At 31.5% G+C, this 13,552-nt stretch overlaps 3 protein-coding genes across 5 annotated transcripts in view; 2 read left to right on the top strand and 1 right to left on the bottom strand.

The window, feature by feature from the left end:
• Positions 1-1,027, bottom strand: part of LOC119828864 (protein HEXIM1) — a 6,898-nt gene extending 5,871 nt beyond the window's left edge. The window contains exon 1 of one of the 2 annotated variants that reach the window (XM_038351155.1): positions 17-1,027. In XM_038351155.1, the coding sequence (XP_038207083.1) occupies positions 17-767 (751 nt within the window). In that variant the 5' untranslated portion in view covers positions 768-1,027. Of the gene's footprint in view, positions 1-5 lie in introns of both variants that reach the window. The other variant, XM_038351156.1, reaches the window with a different exon arrangement.
• Positions 1,028-1,789: 762 nt separating this feature from the next.
• LOC119828504 (trafficking protein particle complex subunit 6b-like) lies at positions 1,790-2,801 on the top strand. The gene is made up of 3 exons (XM_038350672.1): positions 1,790-2,082; positions 2,160-2,423; positions 2,602-2,801. The coding sequence occupies exons 1-3, from the start codon at positions 1,999-2,001 to the stop codon at positions 2,725-2,727; spliced, it is 474 nt and encodes a 157-aa protein (XP_038206600.1). The 5' UTR covers positions 1,790-1,998; the 3' UTR covers positions 2,728-2,801.
• A 4,343-nt stretch (positions 2,802-7,144) lies between these two features.
• Positions 7,145-13,552, top strand: part of LOC119828450 (DNA polymerase alpha subunit B) — an 8,140-nt gene continuing 1,732 nt past the window's right edge. The window contains exons 1-11 of one of the 2 annotated variants that reach the window (XM_038350600.1): positions 7,145-7,298; positions 7,450-7,684; positions 7,886-7,931; positions 9,537-9,610; positions 10,088-10,255; positions 10,336-10,459; positions 11,117-11,241; positions 11,603-11,751; positions 12,092-12,326; positions 12,445-12,648; positions 13,183-13,366. In XM_038350600.1, the coding sequence (XP_038206528.1) occupies positions 7,223-7,298; positions 7,450-7,684; positions 7,886-7,931; positions 9,537-9,610; positions 10,088-10,255; positions 10,336-10,459; positions 11,117-11,241; positions 11,603-11,751; positions 12,092-12,326; positions 12,445-12,648; positions 13,183-13,366 (1,620 nt within the window). In that variant the 5' untranslated portion in view covers positions 7,145-7,222. Of the gene's footprint in view, positions 7,299-7,449; positions 7,685-7,885; positions 7,932-9,536; positions 9,611-10,087; positions 10,256-10,335; positions 10,460-11,116; positions 11,242-11,602; positions 11,752-12,091; positions 12,327-12,444; positions 12,649-13,182; positions 13,367-13,552 lie in introns of those variants that run through there. The other variant, XM_038350601.1, reaches the window with a different exon arrangement.

The following is a 13,552-nucleotide window of genomic DNA, read 5'->3' on the forward strand; positions in this document are numbered from 1 at the left end:
TTTAACTTCTCATTAGCTTGTTCAAGCTCATTAATTCTCTCTTCTTGTTGCTTCAAGCGCTGCAAGATATCAGACATTGACTGATCTTCTGCTGGTAAAAGTGATCCTACAGGGGCATCCTTCTCAGGCAGGGTATTTTTTTCAGAAAGCATTTCTTTGTCTGGAATGATAGAAGTCTTATCATCTTCATTATCCTTTGATTTGTAACGCTCAGTCCTTTTTAGAAGAGTATCATACTTTGCTTCCAAAAGAAGATATTCTTCAATCAGTTCATTTTTGGACATATTTGACAATCTTTCACACTGTGCATCTTCATATACACTAGAGAACTCCTTGGTTAAATATTCTTCTTCATCTTCTGGTAAAGAAAAAAAGTAATTTTCTTCAGAATCAACGCTAAAACTGGAGTCACGAGTACGAGCGGATGGTGTTCTGAAGATATTAAAATTATTTTCTGGTTCTGGTTTGTGGATTTCCATTAGAAACTGGTTATTATTAAAAGGTGCCTGGGTTTTAGCCAAGACAATTTTACGATATCGCTTATTTCTTTTACAATTACTTCGGACTTCATTTTTTCTTCTTTCCTGCCAAGAAATTTTCAGATACGGTTTCATTATTTGCCGCTTTGTTTTTCCGCGACGTCTCTTTTTTTTGACGTTACCGTCCGATTTAGGTTTCGTTATGCTTATAATAGAGGGCGCTTCTATCAAAACCAGAGATCGCGTCGGTTCGCCATCTTTTATTTCGGATATGTTATTTACATCCATTTATATTTCGGAAACCAATTTAATGCAATATATAGTTAATTTATCAAAACAATTCCCACAATTAGTCACAAAACGGAAGTCTTGACAAAAATCCTGTATATATTCAGGAAAACATACCAATTCTCCTAGAAAATCGTTCACTATTAAACACTACACAATCCAAATCCGCCATATTTGACTTTTATCAAAAGTCTAAACAATTTTACACCACGAAGGAGCTTCCAGCCAATGTATTTGCACTTATGACATAATACGTACATAATGATTGCCATCTCTATCACATTCACTTCCCACCAAATACAAGTGCTACCAATCCTAAAAAAATATCTGATAATGGTAGTGTTGAAGTACATTAACGCAATACTCGTCTTTTAAATTATGTGCAGATAATTACACACATTTTTGTCATTTTTTATCATTGTAAATCTATGTACATTGTAAAGCTGAAAAGTTAATTTGTTTATTTCTTTGGGTCAGCAAGGTATGAAGAATTCTTCTACATTCTTATTAAATTTATTACCTGCATGCAATGTGAAAAAAATTAAACTAATCACTTGTAAAGGTCCTTTAAAAGAACATTCAAGCAACAAGAAAATTAATATTGCTATGGAGTTATAATAAAACTTTTGAAACTGCGACACTGTATTTTTGTGCTTACCTACGTCTTCAATTAAAATCTTATTGCAAAAATTGTGCATAATAGGTACCTCTACTTATCTACCAGCTTTAATCCATACTAATAATGTTATTATCCTGTAAATTTGTATTCATTGATATTACTGCCATAGGGAAAGGCAGATGTACTTTTGAGTATCGATTTTAGGACTTAACTATGCTCTGCTTGCTTTTATAAGAAAATATGTATATAATGCAAGCATCTAATACATATATTTAATTATACGTTTGTACAACTACATTGTAACTCAAAAGTTATTGTTTTGAAGTAAGAATTGGGTAATTTGTGATAAACCGCTGAAATCCCTAGTTTTATATATCATGAGTCTAAAATAATGATAGCACACTGACAAGTGACAACATTGACAATTAATTGTTGTCAAAAGCAATGAGTATCTCAATATTTTTTTGGAAAAATAATTAAAAATTTAAATTTATATTAATGAAGTAGAAATTTATGTCTATGCATTTTAATTTACACTCTCATAGAAAATATTTTTGTGCATTCTAAATCACTTACACATTTTAGTTTTGATTGCAGATTCTAAATAATACAATGGCAGATGATATTGTTTTTGAGTTATTGCATTCAGAAATAATAAATTATGCACTTGAAAAAAACAAAGATAATACTAATAAGGTTTGTTATTGTAGACAAAGCTTAATTTTACTCGCGTCATGAATTTTTCTTTACATAATATGAATATTTTCTTGTAGGAAACTGATCTATCAGTAGTGGAGTATATAGGTTTTGCGGCTGGTTATAAAATAATGGAGCGATTAACAAGAGAATGGCCAAGATTCAAGGATGAACTAGATACTATGAAATTCATATGCACAGATTTTTGGACATGCATATACAAAAAGCAGATAGATAATTTACGCACAAATCACCAGGGTGTATATGTGCTACAAGATAATGCATTCCGATTTTTAACAAACTTTTCCAATGGTCACCAATACTTGGAATTTGCTCCAAGAGTAAGACAATAATTTAAAATTTTTGTTTAAAATAAAATAGAAGCAACACACAACACAAATTTAAAATAATTGATAGTAATAGTTTTATATCTATTATTATTATATGTAATTTTATATTATTATCATATATTGATTCTTAAGAAAATACAAGTATCTAATATAACACTTTATATTTCAGTATGTGGCTTATACATGTGGACTTATAAGGGGTGGACTTGCAAATCTTTGTATTAACAGTGTGGTGACAGCCGAAGTTCAAACTATGCCTTCATGTAAATTCCATATTCATGTGCAGAGAACCTAAAGGCATGCAATGAAAAGATCATATTATGTGATATATTAGCATCCAATTATCTCAATAAATATTAATTATAATTTACACAACTAATTGTTATTTATGCGATTTCCTATTGATTGAATATACTCATATACAATGACTACAAAAGTCATATAAATTATAGCCAGTTTTATAAATTCTGACTATGATGTTTAACATAATTAACATGGTGTCTGTCAAATCAACAACATAAAATTATATAATTATGACTGTATAGTCTCTTTTCTAAAAGTTATCCTTATTCAAGAAAAAAACATCAACATACAACACACATTTGAGAAGTGTGCAAATAACATAACTTTCTTTTAATAAATACCTTTGGGTGATCCTAAAAAAAAACTATAGAACAGTACTATAATAATTATCAATTACTTCCTAAATATGTACATACATTCAAAAACTCATTTTTTAGTAGTCCACACAACTTGGCCGACAATCTAGAATGTAATTAAATTAATAAACATATATAATTAATTAAATCTTTTACTTGAAGGAGGGTTAATTTTATTCAAGTTTATTTCTTAACTTTGTTTATTATAATTACTAATTCGTCTTAGAATTTACTAAAATATTTAAGCCTTGTAAGGCATTCCTATTCTAACTTGAATCACATTCTTATCGTAAACTATTAATACTAATCATGATGAATACTAGGTACTAAGTTGCTTCAGAGCTACAGGGTACCTACGAAATTTGTCTTGAAGAGATGAACGTAGTGGTGTACGATTCATTTGAATTATATTGATTTATTTGAAATATATTAATTATATTGAATTATAATGATCTATCTCTGTACCTAGCAAATTTCATACAGATACGATAGGGTTTCGCAAGAAAGAGTAACAAACATCCATATATCCATCCACCCATCCATACTTACAAACTTTCGTGTTTATGATATTAGTAGGATGAATATTTTATTTTTAATTGAGGTGGTGTGAACACTCAAAACACATTCCCCTTGGTTATGCCCACGATGAATGATGCTTAATCGCCCATAAGAGTCACCTTCATTTGCTCAGATTAAAACATACTAGCTGTGACCCGCGGTTGAAACCGCGTAAGTCCGTATCCCGTAAGAATATCGGTATAAAAAGTGCCTATGTGTTATTTCAGTTGTCCAGCTATCTACGAAGCAAAATAGTATTATTATTCACCAATAGATGTCAGGAAAAAAAAAAACACGAATATGACATTTTCTAAAAAAAAATCCTAGCTAGATCGATTTATCGCCCCCGAAACCCCCTATATACTAAATTTCATGAAAATCGTTGGAGCCGATTCCGAGATTCCAATTAAATATATATATATATACAATAATTGCTCGTTTAAAGGTATAAGATTAAATAAAATATACATACAATGCATGTAATGTGTTTTTTTTGCTCTATCTGTTTATTCCGGGTTATTCTCTAAAACCATACGACTATTTTTAAAGAGACTACACTGACGTTGCTGTAATTGTTGTAAACAGTACTAATGTACATACTATCATATTATTTGTGACAGTACTTGAGGTTTATAAATTATAAGTTCCTTTTAATTAGCAGAAATAACAAGGACGCTCGCAAAAAAAATTAAGAGGAAAAAGCTTCCAGCATTGGATTTTAGGCTAGAACCAAGTTAAAGGTAGTATAGATTAGGTACTCGTTTATTATTAAGCAACAAACAATTTAAACGATAAACGTTATAAATAACGAAGACTATCAGTTATTGTCTGTAGTCTGCACGAACAAAAAGATTTTAAGCAATTAACATTTTGTCACTTGTAATACAATAATTGACCGTCTATTCCTTTTGTTTCCATGATTCTGGTTTCGCATTATCGTAAACAACTCCAAGGGTCATAATAACACCCAAATAACATGAGACTATAGTGCTTATATAAAGAACACGGTCAAAGAACCCCCTTTTCAACCAAATGGGTTGTCCATCTTCGCACTGAAAAGTTAAGCCATAGGTTAATAACCTTATATAATAATCTTAATAACAATCTTAATCTTAGATCAGTACTTGAAATGACTTGAAATAAACATTATATAATAATAGTTTTTCGCCCGCGGCTCTGCCCGCGTTGTCACAGGAAAGATAGACCCGGGGTTTTCCTCGCATGGTCCCGTTCCGTGGATTTTCCGCAATAAAAACTTTTCTATGTCCGTCTCCTGGTTCTAAGCTACCCCTGCAAAAATTTCCAGCCTAATCGGTTAATCCGTTCTTGAGTTATAACTTACAAGTAGTGTAACTAACACCACTTTCTTTTATATATATAAGATTAATTATATATTAAAACTAAATCGCGTTTTAAGTCTTCTCAATACATTTTTTTCTCTACCCAATGTCTATAGCCTCTTGATATATACATCGATACTTTATAATAACTAGTTCTGTTACTGTTAGCCCCGGTTTCACCCGTGGTTCATATGTAGCTTTCTAATGATGAAAGAGTTTTTGATATCGGTCCAGCCGTTCACGCGTGATGGCGTGACCAAGGGAAATATACATTATACACAATCACAAACCTGAAAATCAGCTTGCAATTTTTTCATCTTTACCAGACTTGAAGATTGGTGTAATCGAGGTGTTATCATTACACTTCGTAAATTACGACGCACTAAATTCTAGAAGAAAATATATTAATTTATTAAATATTAATATTGTATCGTAATAGTAATTTCGTTTAAGTTCAATCTAAAACTTTCGCATCTTTTTTATATACAGCTGATTTGTAAAAAAAATACCGCTGCCGGAGATCTAGAGATGGAAAACCAATTTTTTTTATATCTATCTTTATGGCTTGTTTCGGGCTCAAGGCAAATAAAATATAGAAATAATAATTGGTTTACGAAGGACGAACTTTGACTACAAGATTTACTAGACAAATATTTTTTTACTATTAATTCATAATTATAATAGGTACTTAACTAATATAGCTGAGTGGAAAAAAAAACAAATTTAATTATTAAAGAACTATACAGGTACTAAAAATAAACAGGTAAGATGTTGTAATTACTTTTGCAAAAGGTAACATCTTCTAATTTTACTCGGGCACTAAATGAAAAATAAATCATTCCTTATAAAACACCATAGGAAATAGAAAATTCTATAAATATAGAAAATTGTCTATCAAATTTATTATATGCCTAGTTTACGTAGAATGAAGATCGAATCAACTAACCTTTTTGATGTAAACTATTCATAATTTGTTGTAATAGGCAGTGGTGGCTCAGTGGTGAGAACCTCGGACTTCAAAATCGATAAGTCGGGGCTCGAGACCAGGTGAGCGAGTAGGAAATTTCTTATTTAAAAAAATTTCAAAATTTAAAAACTACATTTATTCATTTACACAAATCATAAACAAACAAACAACAAACAACAATAATTTATTTATCAAAACATTTTGTTACATATATGTAGATTAAAAATCCTTGCTCCCACACTAGGATTCCCTGTGTCGTAGGAACAAGTTTCTTCCGGTAAGTAACATCACCACTGCTTAAAACGGTGAAGGAAAACATCGTTAGGAAACCGGCATGTCCAAGAATCAAAAGTTCGACATGTGACATCTGCCAACTCGCACTTGGCCAGCGTGGTGGATTATGGACTGAACCCTCATAGGAAGCCGGAGGCCTCATAGGGCGTGGGGTGCATTTTACTGTAGTTCATAGCTATCCTCTCATAGATAGTTACCAATGATGATTGTAATATTTAAAAATATTAAGCACCCCACGCCTTTTACTCTGAATTGAATCATTGTGTTAATAACTTAAATTTTATTATAACTTTGTTTTAAGGTGATTCATTATGATTGATTGTTTCATCTGCAACTATAGTTACATTAAACTCTTTGCCATCAAAATTTATTTTCTAGTTTTTAGTTCAATTTGCCATAAAAGAGTTTTTTTAGTTTTTTTTTAAATTATGAGTATTATTTCATTTCAAATAGTTTTCATGAATTTTTCCTCTAACATCGCTAATTATTGTAAAACAGCGTATTTGTTTGTCAATCAAATCTCGCAACGGAGCGATTAATATAGATAGACATAAGGAAGGAGATTAACTCTGTCTATGTTAGTAGGTCTGTAAAAAAATGCTTGATTTTTGGCGAATTTAAAAAAAATTAATAAATTAATTTAATAATGGAGATCACGTATAAGTCCAACGGAGAAATATATTATTCAATCCATTAAAGGAATTCTGGGATTAGCGCATCCAAACAAACACTTTATATTATAAATGTATATACGTAAGATACCTTTAAACTGAAATGTAGATATACTCGGATTGTATGTGCATTTAAATATTGCCATAAACTAAGAGTAGAAAACTGAATAGTAATTAAATGTCACCTTTCAACGTTCATGCTAGTCTATGGTAAAGCAAAACTTTCTGACGCACACTTTTTGATTGGCGCTCTTTTATTCATGCTGCCTTCATTCGCTTCGTTGTTTCAATATCTCAGAAAATGGCTACCGAAGAATTGGTGACTGAGCAATTTCAGTTTTTAGGTATAGAAGTGCAAAAAGATGTTTTAAGGAAATGTGAGTAATCTTATTAATTGCCCATTATAGGCTTGTACATGTATACAAAGTTTGGAAAACTTATATTATGTAAAAACTTAGTTGTTGTCAGTAAAACTTCAACGCTCAAAAATTAGTGTTCAAGGTTGTTCTTTCGTTCATGTCTTTATAGGCGTAAGTTTATGTGAAGAGTACAACGTAGACCCTGAAACTTTTATAGAACAATGGATGGCATTTAGTTTAACCAATTTAAATGGTGCACCGCCAAGTATTGATAACTTAAATGTACTTGAAACAAGAGAATTTTCTAAGAGCAGCGCAAGTAAAATGAATGTTCTTGCCAACGAAACCGCAAGATCAAGTACCGGCGCAAGCTTGCCTATCTACGGCGCAGCCGCATCAGCGCAGTATCCTTTTTATCCACGTGTTCTATTGTTTGCGCAATAATTTGAAGCAGTTTTTAAGTAGCAAAATTTCAAAAACGATGTTCATACAATGAATAACTTGCTAAGATATTTTTTTCCAAGCTAAATTTAATAATGAAATTATTCAGGAAACAATCTCATGTTAATTAATGCCTTTATTTTAATTTTTTCCTTAATATTTAGATCAGAGAATGAAGTACTCTCAAATTACATGACAACAACACCAAAGGTATGAATTTATTTCTATTAAATACTGGTTGGTATTATTGAATGTGCATTTATATAACTTTTATAGGTTCTACTGTTATTTAGAAGAAAATTCTGTTTGCAAAACATGGGTATAAATCTAGTGCCACAGTGTTATTATTTTGTGACTAGATCTACACTCATTGATTGCTAACAGATATAGCTTCAATAAGAAGAAAATTTTTCTGTTAAAATGGGTGAGTTAATGAATTGGACAGTAAATTGGGTCATTATTATTGACATTATTGGCATAAATGGCTTGCAATTTATGCCAATAATGGATTACATACATTTAAAAAAATGTTCTTTTATTTGTCTCTGAATTACATTTCAGTTCGAACATAGAATATATAGAAAGAAATTTTTTTATGTATAAGTGGGCAACTGATCCGCTGGATCATGTGATCGTAAACAATCATCGCTGCTCATGAACATTTTGATTGGTAGGGCCACTCAAAATGTGTTGCCTGCTTTTAAGGAGTAAAGGATAATGAAAGGATTGACAATGAATATAAAGTAATGAACTGAGAAGGGTGAGGATAATGATCTGAGCCTTCATCTCATCCTTAATGGAACACAAGAAGTATTCTACTATTTCACACCAATCTTCTGTGGTGATGTGGAACCTTCCCCAGTACGAGCTGGACCTATTCATTTTTAAGCATGCTCAACTTCCAGACTCAACATATTTCTTAACTTGACTTGATGATATTTGTGGGCGAGTTTGCTTCTGGTTCATGTAACAGACATCATGACTAGATCCATACTCGTCTGCAGCCATCAACTCATTCTAGACTCATGTTAGAATTTTTTCTTAAGTATTGTATGTGTGGCAAATATACAATTCTTTTATATTTTACTAATTATATATAAAGATATTTGTTTTAAAATTATTGTGTATCTATTTATAAGTATTTAAACTAAATAATGTTTTGAGGCTTTTGTAAGTAAGTTTCGTTATTTCAAATATCACTGACAGTGACAGAATAGTATAAACAATATCTTAAAGTACTGTTTGATTACCAGTGGTATTTGCTTCTTGCAAATAATACTTAGCTTTGACTGAATACACCATATACAATCGTTTGACTTAAAAGTACCACTGTCTCTTATCTTAACCTATTTTAAATATTTAGATTAGTGATGTGAATTTTTGCAATTTCGACATGACCCCTTTGTTTCAAGACAAGATAAATAGATGAACGATATGTTTATTATTACATTAATTAATCAAAAGTGCTAATTATTAAATGGAGATAGAAATTGGGCAAATGGAAAATGATCAAGTGTTGAGTTGACACAGATTAGTCTATCAGAAATATTTATATATATTTAGATATGTTATTTAGAACTTTTGTAAAAGTGTAGAGTTATGTTGTATGACTAGTTCTGATAAACTTAGATGCCTATTAAGTTCATTACCTTAGAAAATAACCTTTTAAAGACTTATCTTAAGTGAATTGCTTATATTTATTATTCCTGGTACAAACTTTACATACAATAACATCACAAATTTAACTGTATAGTATTAATCCTTTATAATTTGACTGTTTTTTTTTTTCCTTATTAATTTGAATCAAATTTGCAGAGAATAAAAGTTGAAAAGGAGCAAGTGCCAATACAACAAAATGAAATATGTCCAGCAACATATTCTCCAACAGTGTGAGTTACTATGACCATGTAATATTATTTTAGTATACCAAAAATAGATTTAAGCAGTTGTTTTAATTCTGTTTCATTAGTTATTATTTATTTCATGTATAAAATAATAGTTACCACCTAATTCATCATTATCCTATTGCCAAATGTGGTACTAATTAAATTGTAAGATTAACGATTTATTTTAATTTTTTATATCTAACATACATAATTTATGAAAATTAACAAATATAGTGATAATTATCTATCGCAAACGTGATATGTCAATATTAATAGGTCCAAGTGGTCATAAATAGTAATGTAAACTATATGTTACGAAGATCATGATCATAGGATTGTTAAATAATAGCAGTTCCCCCCTCAGCAAAGTTGCAGCTTTCTAAGTCTGGTTAAACATGAAAGATTTATTATAAAAGCTGTTGTGAGAACTTATTTAGTATACTTATAAACTTATATTCTATCATTTCATATTCTTATCAGGGGTAGTTCTGTTAAATATACATCGAGAACCAATCAGGGCTCTGTTGTACACTCATATGGGCAGGACATACTCTTGCAAAAGATAAATAATTGTAAAGATTTGAATTTAACAGACATTAACATTACGCAAGTGGCTAATGATGATGGAGAATTGTATAGCAAGGCAATGTGAGTATGCTATTTTTTTTTGGAAATTACACAATGCAATTTTATAAAACAATAAAACATAAATAAATTTTTAATTGTAGGTTTGGATTTGAGTTTCTCCATGAAAAGGCTAGTACATTTGATAATCATATAAGATATGTCTCACAATGTATTATGAAAAAAAATGGATTGTCCGAAACTACTTCTGTCACACAAAAGACACAGGTAGGTATGTCTCTATTAGTAAGAACTACAATTTAGGAAGAGTTACGAGTATGTATTTGTGTTAATTAAGTTATTAAAAGAGTTATATGTATAACAAGATATGCATGTATAAAATCTAGCTTACTAATATAAACGCGAAAGTTTGTGTTTGTGTATGGATGGATGGATGTATGGCTCATCATCATAATCATCAGCCCATATATTTTCCCACTGCTGGGGCACAGGCCTCCCATGCAGGTTTAGGCCATAATCTACCATGCTAGCCAAGTGCGGGTTGGCAGATGACACATGTCGTCGAATTTTTGAGTTTTTGACATGCCGGTTTCCTCACGATGTTTTCCTTCACCGTTTCGAGCTGTGGTGATGTTATCCACATGTGCAGATAAATTGAAAAATCAATTTATTTCCTGCCTGGTCTCGAACCCCGCCTTATCGATTTTGGAGTCCGAGGTCCTCACCACTGAGCCACCACTGCATATGATGTATGGCTGCTTGTTACTTTTTCAAGCGAAAAAAGCTTATCGTATCTGTATGAAATTTGGTATAGAGATATGTTCTAGATTAGCACATGGGCTATATTCTTACCAGACATATCATATTCTTATAGCTATTTCTTACCCGGCAAGCAATGGCTCGAAAAACAAAATGTTTTTACAGACAGAGGTGTATGTGGCTGGAAGGATTGAATGTGACGCGGATGCTAGACTTAACGCTAAAAGTGTATTACTGCAAGGCACTTGGGAGAACTCACTGAGTAACTATGTTACAGTTGACATGGATAAGTAAGTCGAATATATGCAGGGAAATCTTTAAATCGATTCCTGTAATGATGTGAATCTACATTCTGTGATCTTTTATCTCTATATATATAATATATATCAAGCAGCAAGTAATGTATATCATAATGTAGTGTTATAACTTGTTCATATTTATTGGTCGCTTAGACTGACTGTGATGATTAAATAAACAGATAAGTAACGTAATTACGACCTATAGTGATTAAATAAAAAAATCTCTCAATATTATATTCAGCAATGTTTTTTTTTATTTTATATAATATGAATTTTAACGTGATCAGATTGTAGCATGGACATTTATAGTTTTTAACACGCTTTTATTAGCTTCTTTTTATTTGTACACTAGTCTCAAGCAGTATTCCTTATTTCCTGGCCAAGTCGTTGTTATGCGTGGTATAAATCCTCGCGGCGATAAGTTTATTGCACACGAAGTGTTTCACGATGGCGCCAGGCCAGTACCTGATCCGAAAGCTGATCTCATGAATACATTAAAAGGTAAGGAAATGACAGTTTTGTAACTTGTACATACTCAATACAGTCAAGTAGTTTTGCCTAGAAAGTTATTATGAAATTATGAAATAATTTTGAAAAACGATAATTTTGAAAATAAGTGACGAATAAGGAAATCCTTATGTTCAAATTTATACTTTGCCACGTTTTAAAAATGCCGCCGAAAAGCAGTTTTCTTGACGTATTACTTGTTCCAGTAATTTTAGGAAGAAAATATACTACAGAAAATTTCGAAAAATCATCATAATATTTTTCGTACATTTTCTTTTTAAATTCCATCTTGGGTCATCGTGGAAATACTATATTATAAAATGACTCTTTCCAGATTCGTTATCACTGGTAATTGCAGCTGGCCCATATACCACATCAAACAGTATGGGTTATGAGCCTCTAAAAGATTTAATTTCGTATATAAACACACACAGACCACAAGTTGTTATACTGACAGGACCATTCTTGGATGCAGATCATGCTAATGTTAAAGATAATTCAATGGCTGAAACTTTTAAATCATTCTTCGAGAAGTTGATTGACAGTTTAGGTGAAATTAGTGTATCAAGGTAAGCTTGTTCATTAACAGTTTAAATATATAACATTCTACATATAACTGGCGAAATTAAACACTCTATTTTATTACATTTTTAGTAGTAGTAAGTTAAGTGTTGAAAACTTTTACAGCCCACATACAAAAATATACATAGCATCAAGCTTGAAGGACGCATTTCACGTTAATATTTATCCTACACCACCATACTCAGTAAGAAAGAAACATCCAAACATACACTTTATCCCCGATCCGTGTACCTTGAACATAAATGGTGTTGTGATTGGAGTTACTGGTACCGATGTTCTTATGCACATAAGTCAGGAGGAAATATCTTTGTAAGTTGCCTTTATTCTATTTATATTGTTTCTTATTTAATATTTTATTAGATGGAATATAATAAATGAATTTGTTGAAATTTCGTGATCATCCTTTAGGTGATTTTGCATTTAACCTGCTTTGCAATAAAACAAAATAAAAAGCAAAAAAATGTTTTATTATGAGTGTAAAGTAATGAGCAATAACACATTTGCATTGGTTTTATGTGGTTTCAGTATATGTTATAGATTTCATTTTTGAATAGAAAATCCTGCTAGATCATTTTTTTTTTTCTTTTTTACTCTTTTAATTTAATGTTTACTTTTATGATATTAAGAACCCTATAAATAAAAAAATCGAATTCAAAATTCGCTCATGAAGCAGGTTTCAAACCTAAGCCTTTCGCCGTACACTCAAAATCAACAATCGAAGCCCTTCAAAAAAATTTAATGTGCCTGGGAGGCCCCCTATATATTACAACAATATAACAAGAGAGACAATAAACAACGTGAAAAAAATTTAAAAAATGAAAAAAATCTTTCTGGTGTCACCAGAGGCATGGGTGGGGATAAGTTAGCGCGGCTAGCGAGTCACATTCTCACGCAGCAATCGTTCTACCCGCTGTGGCCGCCGCCGGCGTCGCACCCCGTGGACGCTTCTCTGTGGGCGGCCCACGCTCAACTGGCCTGCACACCACACGTTCTCGTGCTACCGTCCAATTTCAGATATTTTGTTAAGGTGCGTTCATTATTTTAGTCAGATTTTAGGTGTTCTCCAACCATTTATCCTACTTCCTACTAATATTATATATGCGAAAGTTTGCAAGGATGTGTGTGTGTGTGATCGAACTACTGAACGGATTGCAATGAAATTTAGTACTTAGGGGTTGTCCATTAATCACGTGATCTTTTTTTAGCATTTTTT

Source organism: Zerene cesonia, chromosome 8 (assembly GCF_012273895.1).
Source record: "Zerene cesonia ecotype Mississippi chromosome 8, Zerene_cesonia_1.1, whole genome shotgun sequence".
Classification (NCBI taxonomy): domain Eukaryota; kingdom Metazoa; phylum Arthropoda; class Insecta; order Lepidoptera; family Pieridae; genus Zerene; species Zerene cesonia.